Source organism: Mastigoproctus giganteus, chromosome 8 (genome assembly GCF_048544385.1).
Source record: "Mastigoproctus giganteus isolate SK-2022 chromosome 8, ASM4854438v1, whole genome shotgun sequence".
NCBI classification, from domain to species: domain Eukaryota; kingdom Metazoa; phylum Arthropoda; class Arachnida; order Uropygi; family Thelyphonidae; genus Mastigoproctus; species Mastigoproctus giganteus.
The window spans coordinates 173,458,901-173,479,659 of record NC_143582.1 but is presented as its reverse complement, the minus strand read 5'-3'; the positions used below and the strand labels follow the sequence as shown (position 1 = coordinate 173,479,659).

General features: G+C 37.1%; 1 protein-coding gene across 1 annotated transcript in view; it reads left to right on the top strand.

Annotated features, from left to right (window-relative positions):
- The window catches only part of ZnT49B (solute carrier family 30 member 9), a 168,165-nt gene that overhangs the window by 23,486 nt on the left and 123,920 nt on the right, over positions 1-20,759 (top strand). The window contains exons 4-5 of the mRNA XM_090379907.1: positions 5,452-5,563; positions 16,122-16,214. Coding sequence (XP_090236033.1) covers positions 5,452-5,563; positions 16,122-16,214 — 205 coding nt within the window. The remainder of the gene's footprint in view (positions 1-5,451; positions 5,564-16,121; positions 16,215-20,759) is intronic.

Here is a 20,759-nt window from a genome sequence, read left to right as displayed (position 1 = left end):
GCGGAGCTGGAGTGTGTCCAGGCGCGAGTTAGCAAGGTTCGGGCAGTTGAGAGGAGGTGGCCCCGTGCGTTTGCTGACTGGAAGTTGGTAAATTGGCCAGCATACATAGGCTTATGATAAACTGTCGTCTTCAAGCATGTGTCTTCGCGCCGGACAAGTGTATCTAGGTATGGTATAGAGTTGTTCGACTCCAGCTCAATCGTGAATTTTATGAAGGGCGATAGTGAGTTGAGGTGGGTTAGGAGTCGCTGACCTGAGTCTCTAGGGATGACTACGAACACATCGTCTACATAGCGACACCAAAAGGCGATGTGATCTGGTGCGTGTGTAAACGCACGTCCCTCTAATTCCTCCATCACGATGTTTGCTGTGACTGAGCTGACAGGGGAACCCATGGCTGTGCCATGTATCTGCTGGTAGATCGAGTCATTAAACATGATTGCACCCTCTGTTAAGCACAGTCTGAAGGCGGCGGAAATGTCATTGGCCGTCAGTCTAGTTCTGTCGCTAAGGGTTCCATCATTATCCAAGAGTTGTTTTGCACAAGAGATGGCAAGTTCCACTGGGATGGAGGTAAAGAGTGATACGACATCGAACGATGCCATGACTTGATCTTGCGAGATGGATATAGTGCGGATCCTTTCTATGAACTCAACGTGACGACCAACAGCAACGCCAACAGTGACGAGTCATCCACGAGGGCATTCATCCCATACTACCCCAACCTGTCACAGCAGATCGGTAGAATCCTAAAATCGCATGGGATAAAGTGCATCCAACTAGCAGGCAAGAAACTGCGTTCTCTCCTTTCCAACATAAAAACACCTGTCCCCACCCTTCTACAGAGTGGTTTGGTCTATCGCATCTCTTGCCGTGACTGCACGAGCTGCTACCTTGGAGAGACTGGACGTCGACTCGAGAAACGTCTCTCAGAACATAAAAGGGCGATCCGTTTGGCAGATGTAGAACACTCAGCTATCGCCGAGCATGTCTGGACAACCCACCACGACATCGACCCACACCGCAATGTCGTGGTTGTGGACAGGTCCCACCATTACCTGAGGCGTACCTGGTTGGAATCGCTAAATATAAAATGCTCGGACACTGCTTTGAACAGGAACAGTGGTTGTCAAGTTAATCCCATCACAGAGTCAGTAATTCTATCCATAGACAAACGCTAGCCACGTCACCACCATACGTCACAGCCACAAACATCAACAAACAATTAACCACGTGCCTCACGCACCATCCTGGCAGTGCATCTCTATTCTAACTGCCATTCAAGTATTTTAATCCGATGAAGGCTGCCACCCAGCCAAAAGCTAATTTATTTATTGTAGTTTTATTAATGCTCTGTGTAACAAAATAAAAATAAATTTTCGCATTATGAATCCAGAGCACGTAGGCCTGTTTTATTAAGCATTTTTGAAGATTTCCAAGCATTTACTGCTAAACAGCCGCTCAAATGTACGGCCTCCTTCCCTCCGAAATTGCGCATTAGCATCTGGAATTAATCATCCTTTTAGTGAATACTTGTGGCCATTGATGCCTGTAGGAGGGTCTTTGTTTAATTTTTGTTACAGTTATAAAACCAAATGGGTTTTCTTAAAATGTGTCATAAACTTTACAATAAATAGGGTAGATTTATAAATTGAGGTTGGCTCGGGGGAAAACGAAATTCGCTGTGGTAAGCTTTTATTGTGCTGCGGCGGCAATACATAGAATGCTACTATAGTCGGTTTTTAGTAACACCTACTGAGTGACATTTGCTTATCACCTCAACCGTACCATGTGACCTTCCTCTCAATCATTATATGATATGTCCATTCTCATCTAACTGGATTCCCAGTAGATGGTTTTCATGAATTTTTTTTATTTATTTATTTTTTTAATTTCATTCTTTTAGAACAATTTGTCATCAATCACATGGGCTATATGCTCTTGTATTTTTTATTTTTTTTTTCTTTTCTGAAAAGTAACATACATCAACCATAAATTTTCTTTCGTGTATATATGAATGAAAGTCGTATATTTCTTCAAAGTGATTGATAGGAAAAGTCACATGATACTGTTGAATTGGCAAGCGAACGTCATTGAGTAGGCAGTACTAACAATTCACTATATGGCCAGCACAGCAAAGTTTGCAGTATATGTAACAGCAAGAGCCACAGTCCAGTAATTTTTACATTTGCGGAAACAATGTCGAAGAGAAAGTGTTTAAGTATTAATGATAAAGTAAAGATTCTTCAATATTGACCAGGGTTTTAAGAAAAAAGATGCGGAGAAATATGGCATACCTGCAAGCAGCTTATCTATGATTTTAAAAAATCAAGAATCAATTTTAAATACAATTGAAGGAGGAGCATACAAGAAGCGAATTAAGTTTTGTATATACGAAGATGTTGATAAAGCTGTTCTAAAATGGGTGCAAATGATACATGAAAAGAATATACCAATATCGGGTCCAATAATTAAGCAACAAGCTTTGAAATTTGCACAGTCCCTGGGACATACAGAATTTAATGCGAGCACTTGGTGGCTAGATAAATTTAAGAAGCGCCACAGAATTGTGGAAAAGGTTATTTGTGGAGAAAGTGTTAATGTAAGCGAAGAAGATTGCAACAGTTGGAATTACAATACCTTAAAGAAGATTTTGGAACAATATGAACCTAAGGATGTTTTTAATGCTGACAAAATGGGTTTATTCTTTAAATGTTTACCGAATAGAACACTTGCTTTTAAGGATGATAAATGTTTTGGCAGAAAACAACGCAAAGAAAGAATCACTGTGCTAATTGGAGCAAATATGACAGGAAGTGAAAAATTAAGACTTTTAGTCATCGGAAAATCAAAAAACCCAAGATGTTTTAGAGGCACAAAATCTTTGGAAGTTGACTACACCTTTAATAAAAAAGCATGGATGACAAGTGATATCTTTGAAGACTGGATATTAAATCTAAACAAGCATATAACAAAAGAAAAAAAGGAAAATCGTGTTGGTAACTGATAACTGTCCGGCACATCCTGCCAGTATTTCTGCCAAACTTAAAAGTGTGAAGTTGTTGTTTTTACCACTAAACGTGACGTCAAAACTCCAGCCAATGGACCAAGGCATTATTAAAAATTTTAAATTTCATTATCGAAAGAGAATAATAATGAAGATTGTCAATGTGTTATCAGAAAATAGAAACTTGGAGGTTACAATTAACCTTAGAGATTGCATCTCTGAACTGGCAAAAGTTTAGACAAACGATGTCACTGAATACACTATTCAAAATTGTTTTTCGAAAGCGGGAATTGCATTGAATACAGAAGTTGAACAACAACTAGACGAACAAGATGAACTGCCCCCTTCACAACTGAAAAACTTTTGAACATTATTAGAATCGTCCGGAAACATCGAAAATGAAATAACACTGGATAGTTATGTTTATGTAGATCAAGATCTGACTACAACAGAACATTCAAATGAAGATGAAATACTGCTGAACAGTGTTAGACGCAACCATGATCACGAAGAAATTAACGATGACGCTGAAGACACATCAGAACAACCGTAGAAAAGCCAACTCGTGAAGAAATGATTAACGCTTTTAAAATGGTTCGTATGGGTCTGCAGTTTTGTGAAAATGTTCCTGATAATGTTTTTAATGCTCTGAACAAATGTGAGGTTTTCTCTGAGAATCAGACGTTTTTTAATTGTACTGTGCAAATGAAAATTACAGATTTTTTTTTAATTTGTGATACTTACCGGCAAAAATTGTGTAAACGTAATTTTAATAAGTGTTTTTGAAATAAAATACATTAAAAATAAATGTAGATTCATTTTCATTTTCTAATTAAATAACAATTTCTAATAAAAAAGATATTCTCTGTATAACGAAATTTCTCTATAACGAATTTTTTTGCTGGATTTATTGAATTCGTAATAGGGAAGTTCGACTGTATTTAGATAGAGCAATCCTTTCAGTTATGTGCTCCAGAATTGTATATCCTGTGTTTATAAATCTGAATGTGTAACAGCAGAGAGCATTTCATTCCTTGGGAGTTCCTTTCTCTTTAAATCTACAATTGCCATGCTCTATGTTCTTGATTTTCAAAAGTCTAATATTTTCAACAATGTATTTTCAAATATTTTCAACAGCATCAATAAAAGAAAACTTTAATGTCATATCAAGTATCATGCACAAATGACATAAATTTGAGCTAAATAAAATTCATCTTCTATTTTAAAAAATAATCACATCAGATATGCAACTCATTTGATATATGAGTTTTAAGTTTAGAACACATTTCTAAAGAATTAAAGGACAAAACAAAATTAATTTTTTAATTTTTTTTTTTCTTTCAACAAATCCATGACTTGGTGAAACAACTGAGACTTTACTGTGGAACCTGCCAATGTATTTTGTTGGAAAAAATGAATGCAATAGATCACAGCAAAATTTGTGCCACCTGTACTAACTGATGATCCAAAGCAGCAAGCACATCGGTATGTATCATGATTTTCAGGTATCGTGTTCATGTTGATCCAACCTTCCTTTCAAAGGTTTTCACAGATGCAACATGAGTTTGTGGGTATGATTGGAAAACAAAACAGAAGTCTTCTCAGTGGAAGAGCCCTTCATCTCCATTCTTAGTAAGACCTAATGGGTTTACTTGAATGTCAAGAGATCATTAATTGTGATTTTGATATAAGTGGGATCATAACTCCATGAATTTATTCAGCAATGTCAATATTAATCAGCACTTTTACAAAAGGTTCATTATAGTCTTTACTGGAGGCTTTCAGTTCCAAATGTTAAGTAAAATGGCATGCTGGTGCATCCTGACAATATGGCGCCTCTGTAGCCAGGTGGACAGGAGCAGCAGTGCGTTGCATACGCTTCTTGATTAGACCGGGGTTCGAGCCTGTGACCACCAAATACGGAGGATGTGGAAAGGTCGGGGTATGACCACCACATATCCCCGGAGCAATATGGCCTTAGTTGCTAATGCTCCTAAAAAACCAAATAACAACAGCATCCTGACAAATCAAATAAACATGTGCACCCACTCTCTGGGCAGAAAATTTTGGCCATGGACAACTTGCCTCTGGTCCTCCACCTTTTGCACTTATCTAGCTCTGTATGTTTTATTTTTGTTTCTGAAACAAAAATTTTAAACCCAAAGGAAGGAGATTTAATTGCATTTTAGAGAGCCAACAAATTAAAAGGATTATTGTGAAAGATGATGAAACAGATTCCAGAAATGCTTCTGGTTTAACTGACTTTGAAGGAGATGCCATGAAATAGTAACTCTTTCAGATATGTGAAAAATATTGTTTTTTCTATGAGAGTCTGGTAACACACATACGCACATGAATGAGCAGATGTAAGTAACTGTAAAATGATTATTTTGTGACAACTTTGAATATTTCCAGTTTTGAAACACTTTCAATTTTTATTTTAGCGAAAGCAAAAAAACGAGCAGAAAGGAAGAAAATAGATTTTTCTCAATCTTACACAGAAAGAAACTTCATGACTCCTACTAGAGCTATGAATGAATACCTATTGAAACCTGTGTAAGTAATAGCATCCTATTATTATGTATTTATTCATTTATAAAATAAGCACAAAATATAAAATATGTATATAACAGTCATGATTATTAAATATGGTAGAGTTGTTAAATCATAAATTTTAATATAAGATTAATTTGTTAATTCTTCTATAATTTGATTTTGACTAGTAAAGAATTTGTACTTCATGTAGAAAAGTTGATATGTAACAAAAAATTTGATTTACTTCTTTTAAGGATTACTTTTAAGGATTATTGTAATCAAATGACTGAATTGTTAAGTAGGTGCTTATATAAAAAATTTCATAAATAAGCATATAGGATATTTTCTTGTTGGTCAACAATACTATATAGACTAATAATAAAATATTTTCTTAATACTTTTTGATTTTTAAAAAATATGCAAATCTGTTTTGGCAAGTTTTATACCAACACTTTCAAAGTGTTGTAGCAAAGCCAGAAGTAAATATTTCACAATTAGTTTATTCTTGTTGATCAGTAGTAGCAAAAATTTTATGAAAATGAGCTTAACTGTATAGACATTTATAATGTGGCTGTTTATGGATTTTTTGTATTTTGTTTTGTATTTGTTATTGTACTATCGACACTGTAAAAGTGTTCATAACTGCCATATGATATTTTTAAGAATTTTTTTTGCAACATTATCCCATTTTATTTTTAGAAGGCTTCATCTCTTACACTCCCTCAAAAAATCCCTTCCTACAGACAAGCCAGTAAAACAAAAAAAAAATGAATAAAAAATTTTTCAGTGTTTTTTTTTTTTTTGCACTATTTGCCATCTATTTCACTGCTCAGAAACAGTGTCATTATAAAATTTTTTAGGGCAAGAATGAGCCATACTATTCTATAGCAGAAATAAAAATGTAATAGAGAAAAAAGTGGTCAAAAATCACAAATTACATTTTATTTTTTCTGCTATAGAATATTATGGCTTATATTTGCTCTAAAAAAGACTTTTTATAATGCCATTGTTTCTGGCTAGTTTGGCAGCAGATAAAAGAAATTGTATTATTACCAAGATGAATGTCATAGTTTTGCTTAAATGTATTCGAATCACCATTTGAGGACTATTATTTCTATGAATATTTATGTTCAAGAAATGGCTGTGATATATGCAGGGCTCTGTCCGAGCCTCATTCACCTGCTTGATGAGTTAAGTTGATTATAGTGTAATAGCAATGGCTCCTTAGCAGTTAATTGCTGGCAGGCCTCTTGCTTGTATGCACATCAGATTTCTGGGTGCATCGGCAAGAAGAGTCTTACCTGCTGACAGCAGGTAAGAATTTAATCTCTTTGTATTTACTTAATTTAATATCTGGTTATATTGTAACAATAATCCAAACTTAGAATTGTTTATTTGCAAATTGTAATTGTAATATTGGTAATTGTATTCAAATTTGTAACCATTTCTATTTTTGTTCCCCCAACAGCACAGTCTGATGATGGGTATCGGTAAGATACCTGAAACATTACCTTAATTTATAGTAGTTTAGACAAATAGTTTAATAATCTATATTATTAGTTTCACATGGTATAAGAGTGTATTATATTTAGTAATAATCTTAATGTAAAACAGTGGAATTTAGGAAACAATAGAAAAAAATTAAGCAGGTATTGTATCACATAAAGCAAAAGAAATTAAATATCACTAGGGTATAACTGGAAAAAAATGGTATTTTAACTAAGACATGGAATAAGAATAGAATAGTATTAAGGTTTAATTTTCTGTTCCACTAATACTATTGTTATTCCTTGCCCTAATTAAAATACTGTTTTTTTTTTTTTTTTTTTGGTTTGTGATACACATACATATATACACATGCATGCGTGCACACACACATATAAACTGTGGTTTGGATCAGTCCCATATTTGTGAAACAGTGCAAAGTGTAAGAGAACTGACTTATGTCTAAATTTAATCAGTGACTATATATATATATATGTATGATTCTAAAAGAACTAAATATTGATATTTGTGAAACACTCTAGCCATATGTATAACAATGAATTCTTTTATGATAGATACTTTTATCTGAAATATACATTTAACTTTTAAATTTTGTTTGTAAAATTCCCATAAACCAAATGTAACTTGGTTTATGTCTGCAGGCTAGTGGGAAATATAGTTAAAATGGCTTCTCCATGGAAGAAATTTCCAAATGATGATGATGTTTGTGTTAAACTTAAGGGATGGATGAATTCTGAAACACTTAAGACATGGCTAAGAGAGATTTGGGGAAAAGGAGAGGCTCTTTCTTCAGACCAAAATCTTTACTTATAATGGATTCAGCTTGATCTCACATTGCTAATGAATCTAAGCAGGAAGTGAAGAAACACACTAAGTTAGGAATTATTCCAGGAGGCCTGACAACAACAACTCTTACCACTGGATATTTCAGTGAACAATTCTTTTAAGTCAAAAATAAGAAAGTATTGGGAAAATTTAGTTGATGGATTGCATAGCTATACAAAGGCCAGTAGGATGCAACAAGCATCTTATACTGAAGTTTGCAAGTGGGTGCTTAATATTTGGGCTGAAATAACTCCTAAGTATATCAGGATTGGATTCCGAGTATCAGATATTTGTTCATACAGTAATGACCATGACTGATGTGGCTCTTTGCCTGACGAAAGTGAAAATAATCCTAAAAATATTTTGCCAGATTCATTTCTTGATGTAATGAATAATATTGATTTAAATTAAGAAACAAAACTGAGAATTTTGATGTGTAATTTTTTTTTGTTTAAGAAATATTAAAACAAAATTTAATTCAAAGCAATATGGTTATATATTTTCATTATTATGAAATTGAATAAAATTATTGTTGTGGATGTGCACAAAAGTAATCAATTAACTTACAATTATATATTATATTCAAGAATTTTGCGTTTAAATAAAAATTTTTTATCTTGAAAATGTGTACTATTAAAAACTGTGTATAATGTGTGCCTTATCTATTGCTTTTATTTAAAGTGTATGCCACTACCTAGACCTAAATTTTGACTCTGAGTGGAGTCTGCATTGGTGGGTAGGTAGGCACTGTGAAGACCTGAACAGCCCAGTGATGAGTTATATCCACAATATGTGAGCTGGACTAAGTAGCAAAACCAGTTTGCTCATAGTGATGTACAGAAAGAAGCTATGCCTGACATGTACAAGACTTTGTATAGCTTTCATAGTTTGAGGCTTTGCTCTAGACTTAGCCTTGTCTACTCTACTTTCTGCACCATTTCATGTATTATGAATATATATTGTCACTTAGTTGCTGAGATCCTCACAGTGCCTACCTGCACATAAATGAGACTCCACTCAGAGTTGAAATCCAGGTCTGGGCAGTAGCAGTGCCTTTTATTTAGAGTAGTGAAATACCAAGGCAACTCATGGCAAAATGCCTCCACAATATGAGATTTGATGCACTAAGTAGCAAATCCAGTTTACTATAGCAGTTTGCAGAATGAGGCTATGCCCAACATTTACAATGACTTTATACAGTAAATTTACAAAACAGTTCTTACCTTTAGCTAAAAAGGTGGCTGCCAAAGGGAGTTGATGGAGAAATTAAGATTACAGAAACTTGATTTTTGAAAGGAAAGGCTTCTTCCATAATAACTTCTGGAGGTTCAGGTGTAGTTGAAGTCATCTGTTACTAATACCAGCCTTGGCACCTCTTCCTAGGGAAAAAAAAAAAGCTATCGTTGTTGTCTCTGTTGCAGCCTTTGTAATTCTGTTTATAATAACAGCTTCTTGAGGTAGGGCATAGCAGTGTCTTCATATTGGCAGTTCTTAAGCTCTGTTTGCCTTGTGGAGAGATATTTGCAGCCAAATCTCTTCGCCTGGTTCCATTAATACTTAATTTTCCTTGACCTCTGCAGTTGTCATATGGTCATCCTGCTCTCTTTCCTCTTCCTCACTGTCATGTTCTATCATAGATTACAATTGTTTCAGGTCTTCAGTGGTGATTTCCCTTTCATAAGACTGAATCAGGCCTTCAACATCTTCCTTGACTATAAGGGAGACAATTTCTCAATGTCTTACTGGATGGCAGGCCACAGAAGTTTCTGAGCAGCATTCAGGCAGCAAATTAAGACTTCTTACCTTGCTGCAAGTGTTTCTTACAGCCTCCAGGATGTTCCAAAATGCTTCAGTGCCATGCCATCACCTTTTAATATTACTGCATGGCATTTCATAAACACATTCATGTAGAGCCTCTTGAAGTTGGTTGTCACTTGTTCATCCAAAATATCAAAGAAGTGATGTTGGCTGGCCAACACCACTTCTTTTCTATTGTCCAAAAATGGCAACATCTTGAGTGCTAGCTTGTTAGTGATGGGGTACTTATTCACAGCAGTACAAAAAATTTCAACTGCTCCTTCAGTAAATAGCTGTCTTGTCATCCATGCTTTCTGGTTGGACTTCATCAGTTGCCAAATTTACTAATGATAACCTTTTAACCTTTTTTTGCTTGAATGCTCTGGGATTTTCAGAGTTTTTATGCAGTATGGTCCTTGAGACTGTTGCAGACATTCTCTCAGATATGCCAGACGAGCTGTGCTTGCTACCTGGGAGTCTAAAACGCTGATGGAACTGATATTCGGGTGACACTCAAGTCAAGTGGACCCAATTTCGGCGAAGTTCGGATGGTCTGTGACAGCCAAATCCTCTGCTTGGACCTTCACGATGGTGGAACTGTTAGTAATCCTCGGTATAACCCCCCCATGCGCAAGCACACTGTGGGTGACCACCCAGGTGTGAACCAAAGTAAGCAGGGGTATCCACACCACCCAGAGGAATGCCGCCCCCTCTGTGTTACCAGGCAATACTAGGTGGTGGATGACTCTCATCAACTGGTGCAATACCACCACTTTGCTTATTGGAGGCTTGAAGTGGTGGAACCCATGTTTAGTCTCCAGAGTTAAGTTCCCGTCAACCCTTCCCCATCTCTTCCATCATGCAGTATGATGGAAGAGATGGGTCTTTTGAGGTTATGATGACCATGGCAAGATCCAAACTGCCTTACATTTTGAGGGTACAGCTCTAAAATGGTGTTCCCAGGGCGGCCGCTAGTTAGTACACTGGACTGAATCATCTATTGATAACTCTCTAGGAGGCTTCTGGATCAGCTAATGTATAATCTTGCTACCTCTACCTCTGCCAGATAGTGACTGGAGAGAGTCCAAGTAGTGTGTATGTGGGAGGCATTGTTGAGGACACATTATGTCAAGGATCTGGGTATATTCTTACCACGTGTACGCCATATCCAAAAATTTAATTACTTCAGACAGCATGTCTCCCCCCCACTTTTTATTACTATTGAATACACCATGAATTGTCAAACTAATAAAGCAAACTTATCTGCAAAAAGCTCTAAACTTCCCAAATACTTCCTAGTTCATTTCACAAATATAAATGGCCTCAGTTCTAATCTCATTGATGTCCATTTCCACTTACAGTCTGCCAAAGCCCATGTACTTTTTCTAACAGAATCTCAGTTAGTGGTTGATTCAACCACTGCTCATCTCAGTTGCCCAAATTATTTGCTGTATAATTCCTTTTGCCTCAAAGGGGTGGTACTTGTGCATATGTCCGTTTTGATATTCCCTGTCAAAGACTTGGTAATTTGGAATCTCCTCTTTTCGATCTTCTCTGGCTTAAAATCTCTCTACCTCCTTGTGTCAAATTTATCTGTTGTCTCTACCATTCTCCCAACTCCACTTATCACTTGGAGCTCTTCGACTTCCTCTCTTTGCAACTTGACTTTCTCCAGTCCAACTTTCCTAACAGTGAGGTAATTTTCCTTGGTGATTTTAACGTTCACAACTCCAGCTGGCGTCTGTTTTCTAGTCACACAGACCTAGCTGGTCGAGACAATCCTAACCATACAGCCAACACACTTGATCTTTTTCTCACAAACAACCCTCCTAAATACACGGTCGAAGTGAGTGGTCCTTTAGGCACCTCAAATCACAACTTGGGGATTGTCTCTTCTCCAATGGAGCCTTTATCTTATGGCTATTCCCAACCTTGTGTTGTTTGGCATTACAAGAATGCAAAATGGGATGACCTGCGAGATTTCTTTTCCTCAGTTGGATTACTGTTTCAAAACTTCTGATGTCCACATTTGCTCAGATTGTATCAGTGAAATTATTCTTATAGGAATGGAATCCTTTATTTTACACTCCACTTTAAAATCTCATCCTCTATCTAAACCTTGGTTTTCCAATAAATGTGCTAAGACTGTTCAAAAGAAGAATGTTGCATATCGTAATTGGCTTGTTTCCAATTCTTCAGTTTAATTTTCTGTCTACACCAAAGCTTGTAACAGTTGTAAAGCAGTTATTAATCAGTCCAAACTAAATTTTGAACAGGCTAAGAGTAGAAAATTTGCTTCTTGCCCTAATGGTAGCCGATCATTCTGTTCTCTTGCCAAAGCTATTGGCTGCAACTTTTGCCTATCTCTGCTCCTTTCTCTGTCAAAACCAGATGGTTCTATTGTCACTTTAGCCAAGGATAAAGCTGATCTGCTAGCATCCTATTTTTTTCCAACTCGTGTATTAATGATCTTGGTAAAACACCTGCCACCATTCCCAACACACTCCATTCATTTCCTCCTGTGGTCTTCTGTTAAAAGGATGTCAGAAGGATTTTGACGAATCTTGATACTAAGAAAGCCCCAGGTCCTGATGCTATTTCTCTATTTGTTCTCAAAACCTGTGCTCCGGAACTTACACCTGTTCTTTGCCGCCTTTTTTCACTTTCTTATTCCAAAGGTGTTTTTCCTTTTGCTTGGAAATTTGCTCAAATCTAGCCAGTTCCTAAAAAGGGTGAGAAATCCCTCCAATCCAATTATTGTCCCATTGCAATTGCCTCTACTCTTTCTAAAGTAATGGAGAAATGAATTAACAACCAACTCTTAAACTATCTTGAAACCTTCCATCTGATCAATGGATTCTGTCAGTGTCAATCCACTGGTAATATTCTGGCTTTTGTTACCCATTTATGGACATATTCAATGGAAAAGTTCGGTGAAACACAAGCAGTTTCTCTTGACATCTCAAAGGCTTTTGATCATGTTTGGCAATAAAGGTCTTCTAAAGAAGCTTCCATCTTATGTTTTGCCAACTGTTTTTTCTAATTGGTTATCCACTCACTGAGGGTGATGGTAGATGGTTCTCTGTCTTCTAACTTCTCCACTAATGCTGATGTCCCCCAAAGTTCAGTCCTTTTCCCCACTCTTTACCTCCTGTATATTAATGACCTTCCATTGATCAGAAATCTTATCCATAGTTTTGGTGATGATAGCACATTGTATTGCACTTTCCAGTTTGAGAAACCTTGCCCTGCCTCAATCAGCTTCAACTTCTTGAATATCCACCACCAATTCCTTAAATGCTGATCTTCAGGTAATTCTCCAGTGGGGCAAAGAACTTAGTTTATTTCAATCCTTCAGACTCAGTCCTGTCTTATATCTCACAAAAAGGAATCTTCTGCTCCTATGCTTATCTTTGGTGACACTCTGATTTCTAGGCAAGGTGATATATCTCTTTTGGGGATTACACTGACTTCTAATCTCTCTCTCTTGGCACAAGCACATTACAAATATTGCTTCCTCTGCATCTAAAAAACTTGGTTTTCTCTTTTGTTCTTGGCATTACCTTTCTTCCAAACAGCTGTTCACTCTGTACAAATCTCAAATTCACCTTACCATGGAATATTGTTCCCACATCTGGGGCGATGCCCCCAAAACCTCTCTCAGGCTTCTAGATTCCATTCAGAAGAGGATAATTAGGTTAATTAATGACTCATCTCTAACACAGTCTCTCTCCATTCTCTGTCTCATAGACGTACTGTTTCTGCTGCATTCCTTTTCTACAGATACTTCCATGGGCACTGTTTTTTTGAATTGGCTTCTATAATTCCCGCTCTCTCTTTCAAAACAGTTGGAACATGTGCTGCCAACATCCATTTACTGTACAACTTCAAACTCACAGAACCAACTTTTCATCGTCCTTGTTTATTCATTCAACTGCCGTATTCTGGAACATCCTTCCTTAATATGTATTTCCTGAAAATTAAAATCTACAGAAATTCAAGTCTAATGTCAACAAATATCTCCTTTCATCTTCTCAACCTCTGACCCATGCACGGTACTAAGTACTATAGGTTCTAATACCTCTCATGTTTGGGGTTTTCATAAAAAAAAAAAAAAAAGTTATTGGCTTTAAAGTTACTAGAAATATTTGTGCCAAAAAAATAAGGTTAACCCGTATCCTTAACACATTGAATGCCGACTTCGAGTTAATTTGTACTTGGCAATCTGGCCCAGGACACCGACTACAAGTTAACTTTCAGACTTCACTTTCAGGTGCAGCTACGCGTATATTCGTAACAAATATGTGCAGTTGATGGATAGTTGGCTTCTGGGATAAGAATGAAAAATCAACCACGGCATCAGAAATTAGAATTTATTCACAAATAAATATTTTCTTCACACCAAGAGCTAGCTTCTCTTAGTGCACTGGACAATAATAGCATGTTCCGTGGCATTTTTTATTTCTTGTACATACTCAACGTGGCTTAGTCAGGCGTGGTTTTTTTTTCAGTTGGTATAGCCAACTGGAATACTAAATAATGAATTTTATGTTCAGACCTAATCTTTGGAATGTTTAGAATTTTTTCTCCAATCAAAGATTCAATGTAACTTTCCGTCAAATTACCGGTTCCACCATAAAATGTCCGAAATTCAGAGAAACCCATAACTTGACGGAAAAGGGTGTATGCGTTATGCATATATATTTCTATAATGTGTAATGCAGTTTTTTTTCGGACATCTGATTGTTTTCCTGCTGAATAATACAAGAGCATTTGATCCGATCGATCTATGAACCAGGAACGTACGACTCATCAAAAAGCTCTTCAAATTCCAAGTCACTCATATTAACATAGAGCTGAAGCTCTTCTTCGGTCAGTGGTCTTTTCTTATCCATGTTTTAGGTTTTTTTTAGTACATAACAAAGCACTAAATACAACGTACACAGCAAAGTCTGTGTCACTGCAGCAGATTTATGCACAGCACAAATTCATATACAGAGAATTCTGCAAGTTACAACACGTCTGATTTAATCCGTAACGATGCTTTTTTTTGCAACAATAAGCTTTTTTTTATGAGTTTTGGTGATGAATATATATTATAATTTCGGTTTTGAATAATTTAACATGCTTAACTCAAATTGGTGTTGGAGATCAGTTTACCCAAATAAGCCTTGGCAGTCAACATGTTAATAATCTTATTCCCTGGCAAAGTAACTTCATCCTTAGTTATGGCGCCTCCGCAGTCAGGTGGGCAGGAGCAGCAGTGCATAGCACACGCTTCTTGATTAGACCGGAGTTCGAGCCCATGACCGCCAAATACGGAGGATGTGGAAAGGTCAGGGAATGACCACCGCATATTCCCGGAGCAATATGGCCTTAGTTGCTAATGCTCCTGAAAACCAAAAATAACAACAACATCATCCTTAGTTATGTAGGTTCTCTTTGGCATCTTATTCCAAAAAATGCCAGGCTCATCCACATTGAATATTTGGTGAGGAAGATATCCTTTCTCTTTAATCAACTCACAAAACTCAGCCTTAAATTTGTCTGCTGCCTCTATGTGCATTTGCAGCTTCAAGATACCTCGCTACACTTTTAACTTCACAACTCTTTTTTGAAATTCTAAAACAATCCTTTACTAACTTTAAAGTCATCAAAATAGAATGAGATGATTGAGGAGCATCATGTTTTAAGTCATCTTAAATGTCTTTAGTCCTATCATAACTAAATTGAGCACTTTCAGATTTATCTTTCATTTGTTTTTCACAAACTGACATCATCAGTAGTTTCCCCATTTCTACAATTAATTCCCTTCCTTTGAAAATTGGCAGAAATATCCTTCACTTTCATTGTGTTAAAGGCATCCTTTGTTTAATGATTGTTGAAGTCGTGGGTTGTGTGAGGCCATATTCACTTATAATTGCACTTACTTTAACATAGTTTTTGTATTTCCTTGCTTTGTTTGCATAGAAATTGATTTCCTGCTTTACTTTTCTTTCACATTCAGTTTTGGGGCCATGGCCATTGATTTAATTTAGTAAAACACAATTTATGAAAATCAGAGTGTAAAAAGAGAGAGAGAGAGAGAGAGAGAGAGAGAGAGAGAGAGATGGACTCCAAGCTGTGATAAATGTGACTGCATGACTTTAGAGTGCTTTGAGTGGCTAAATATGTTGACCGCATGGCTTACATTCACTTCTCTTGGCCATAAATGATGCCCAAATGTTATTTGTACCAGCATCGTCAATTGAGGCATTTCAGCATTAGTGAAATGCATGGGGTATATCGCAAAAGGCATCGTAAACCAAAATATTGTTAATGGAGGAACCCACTGTATTAACTATTTAGGAGACTTTTTAGAAAAAGATCCTCCCCTGAATAGCTTCTTAGTAAATAGGTTATTATCACCCTAGCTTATCAGTAAAATATAATTGCTATTTTCTTTTCTCAGTGATTTGGAAGGATTAAGAAAAATATCAAGGAGAAGCCCTTTTGAAGATGCCCCTCCAATTACAGTATTTTTGCGTAGAGATGTTGAAAGCAGGTAATTTTTTTAAACGAATAATGTGTTTTTTCTATTAATGTTATAAACACTGAGTGATCACTGAATTATGATCACCTACCTAATACTTCGTAGGTCATCCTTTTGCCCTCAGTACAGCAGCTATCCAACGTGGCATTGATCCAACAATATGTCGGAAGCATTTGGGAGGTATGGCCAACCAAGCTATGTGTAATGTGGTCAGCAATGCAGGTATGGAGCTGATTGTTGTATCCAGATGCCTGATATTCATTTTCATAGTGTCCCACAAGTGCTCTATGCTCTATGGGATCGATATCAGAGGAGTTCAGAGGTCAATTTATATGCTGGAAGTCAGAACTTCCATGCACCGAGCCATCGGTCCAACAAGTGCCTAATGGCTCGATGCATTGTCATCTTAGAAGACACCATCTCCATTCAGGAAAAAGTGTAACATAGTGGAGTGTACACAGTCAACAAGCAGTTGACAATAGCGGATACGTTGTTCCACATGCACCAGGGGTCCAAGTTCCTGCCAGTGAAACATGCCCCACACTATACGACCTCCACCGGCATTTTTGATACCATGCATGATGGATCAAGAGCCTCGTTGTTGATGCCAAATCCATATGCAACCATCTACCATGTAGAGTAAATAATGTGACTCATCTGAACAGCACACCTTCTTTCAGTCTTCTAACATCCAACTTGCATGCTCTTTGCACCGGGCAAGTCTTTTATGAACCTTGGCTAGGAGAGGATGGCGTAGAGGTCGTCTGCTGGTATAGCCCATACGTGTGACACATGGTCGTGCCAGATATTGTTTTGGGTTGGCCCATGTTGTATTGGGTAGTCAACTCTTCAATGCCTGTACAAGAGTTTGCCTGTACAAGTCATCGGATCCAGCGCTCACCTCTAACATCAACCTTTCGCTGACCTTTGCAGTTTTGCCGTCAGGTCGTTGTTTGACCATTTTGACACCAGTCCTGGTACACTTTAACTACGGCGGCTCTCGAACACTCCACCATTTCAGCCGTTTGGGAAATCGAGGCACCAGCTCATAAAGCACCCACAATCTGTCCTTTATCAAAGTCCGATAAATCCTTCCTTTTACCCATCATGCTCAGAATTTCACTACCTGCTGAACCACTGACACCTTATCTATGCTACGTAGGTCAATATGTAGGGGTGGTCATAATTCAGTGATCACTCAGTGTATATCTGTAGTATATATTTTAAATCATGGGAATACGAAAAGTTGACAATATATATTGCTATCTTGATCTTTGCTAAATTTAAAATATAATTTGAACCTAACTTATTTACATTTGAAGTTCTAGGACACTGAAGGTAATTGTTTGTCATGATACACTTTTACTTATGAGGTCTGTTCAGAAAGTATCTGGATTATGCTCTTTGTTCAAGGTTGAGACAGTAGAGCACACTGTGGCAAAGCATAATGTGTTTAGACATATCTTATCCTTACCTCCATGCAGTAAGCTGTTTGCTTTCTTACAACAGTCTGCTACTGTCAGCTGATTGATAATAAAGATATGATTTCACATCTCATCATGTTTAAAATGTTAGAGTGCACTAAACGATAAGTATATGTTAACTTTTGCTTTAAAATCAGATAAACCATTTGTGAAACATTTAATCTTCTTAAAATGGCATGTGGGGATTGCAGTGGGCTGGACACGAGGAGCCCGTTGAAAGGGATCTGCGATGCAGACTGCCCTCGACGTCAACAAAATACTTTAGTATGAAACAGCTGAAGATTAACTGTGTCTGAAATAGCTGAAGAAACTTGTATATCTCTGCTGGATCATGTCATTCCATTTTAATGAATACTTTGAATGTGGGTGCATTTCTGCAAAGTTCATACTATGGCTATTAACAGAAGAACATCACCAGTAAGTTGTTTATGATTAGTTTGAATATGAACTATTTATTTTTGATCAGTTACAATTCAATTTTTGAAATGAATTGTAACTGGAGATGAAACAGATTTATGGGCATAATTCCAGAACCAAACGTCAGTTCACTAGTAGGACTTTTTTTTTCTCCCAACCCAAAAAAAGCATGACAAATGTGCGACAAAACAGAGGCCATGTTGCTAGCATTTTTTGATTATGAGGAGATTTGTCCACCACAAATATGTTCCAGAGGGGCAAACAATTAATAAAAAAATTCTACATTGAAGTTCTGAGATGCCTTTGTGATGCAGTTTGAAGAAAAAGACTAGAAAAGTGGAACTCCAAAGACCAGTTACTTTTCCACAGTAATTTACCTTTGCGCTCATCTTTACAATAATCTTTACAATACTTGTAAAGATTTTTTTCCCAAATGGAATCAGTCAAGTATAGTATTCATCATAAGTAGGCTCTATACATCTTATTGGTTTTTTTTTTTTTTTTTTTTTTTTCATAGACTGAAAGTACCCTAAATGGATGTCAATTTGGTGACATTCAAACAATGGCTCCTCTTTTATCAGTTTTGAAATGACTTGCCATAGATGCTTCCAAGAATAGATGCTTACAAAAATCATTGGACTTAGTTCATTGCTGCAGAAGGACATTATTGTAAACAGTATTAAACTGCCCACCCCTAAATATTCTTATTTTCATTATATCATAGTAGTCCAGATACTTTTTGAACAGACCTCATACAAAGGGTACTAGGAAAGTTTTGCAATATGATGCAACAATGAATCACAGGAAGCTGCTTGTTGCTGCATGTTGAGACATGTTCATACGTGCATAGTAGCCGCCGCGCCAAGTCGATGGGCTCAGTTATTCATTAGTAGTGAGAGTGTAAAGTGCTTGCGATGGCGTCGTGGTCACGAAATGAGATAAGGACAGTTTTGCGGTATAATTTCGTGCGTGGTTTAACCATAGACCAGTGCTTAGAAGAAATGACTCTTGCACTAGATGATGATTGTCCACATCGTACAACGATATTCAGGTGGTATAGAGAATTCCAAAGGGGAAATTTCACTCTGGAGGATTCTGAGAGGCCGGGAAGGCTACGAACGTCAGTTACGGAGGGAAACGTTACTGCTGTGAGGAAAATGCTTGACGAAAACAGGCGAGTGACCTACCAACAGATAGAGGATACTTTGGGCCTAAATGCACCAGCAATTCGTTCGATTCTGCAAGATCATTTGCACGTGAAGAAACTTTGTTCTCTCTGGGTGCCACATCAACTGACTGAAGAGCAGATGACACGACGTGTGACTTGGTGCCGGGAGATGTTAAAAAAGTTTGATAAGGGACAATCTCGGTATGTGAACATCGTGACAGGTGACGAGACTTGGCTGTACTATTACGATCTGCCGACCAAGGCTCAAAACAAAGTTTGGGTCTTTGATGATGACGACACACCCGTAATTGTCAGAAAATCCCGATCTGTAAAGAAGAAAATGATAGCTGTATTTTTCAAATCGAGTGGAATTGTGGAACGTGTCGTTTTGGACACGCAGAAGACAGTCACAGCTAAGTGGTATACTGAACAATGCCTGCTTAAAGTCATTGGATCTATGAAGAACCTGCGGCCAAAGTCAAGAATGGCCACCTGGTACCTCCATCACGATAATGCTGCAGCTCGCCGCGCCAAAGCCTGCACCGAATATTTGACCACGACAGGACTGAAACTTCTCGAGCACCCTCCCTACAGTCCAGACCTTGCTCCCTGCGACTTTGCACTGTTCCCGCATGTGAAAATGAAGCTAAAAGGGAGGCGGTTTTCCAGTGATGAGGACCTTCTACGGGCTTGGGACAACGAGTGTGCTTTACTCCCTAGTGAAACTCGGCAGAACTGGTTTAAAGATTGGTTTCGGAGGATGGAGAGGTGTATTGAATGTAGAGGAAATTACTTTGAAAAAATTAAATAAACAAAGCTGTATTGCAAAACTTTCCTAGTACCCTTTGTATTTTAAAAGCTAGGCTGCATTACTTCATCTTCTTTATTATAATTACAATTTTTTTTATTTTTGTTAATCCCATACATGAAAGTTTGGTGAAACTTGATATTCTGCCTACCTTGATCTATAAATGCTGGGTCAATATATCATCTTATATATTTGGCTCTTATAATGCTATGCTCTCTCTCTCTCTCTCTCTCTCTCTCCAATATATTAGCCTTGTATAATACTTTGCAGATTCACATGGAGGATCTATCCAGTTTATGCATATTCTAAACAATATGTGATGTGATGTGATGCAGTAAGTTATATATATTTGTATTGTGACAGTGGTTACTTTTGCTACTGTTTAAAATACTCATCCTCTGTACCAAAGTCCAAAATACAAATGACACACCATGAGAGACAATATATTAGGTTTTTTTTTTACCTCCTCCAACTGCATGCTTTCCAACTAAGGTCTTCATGAAGCATGGAAGATTTGAGTGCCCATGTTGATTAAAAATTAAATTTAAACTCCAATTTGTCTTCTGAGGTCATCCCTTAAAAAGAACGTACTTAATGACTGGCTTTTAAGATGGAATGAAGAATAAAGAATTTTATCTCTACAAATCTCTAAATCTGCCTACTATAGAATATGGTTCTTC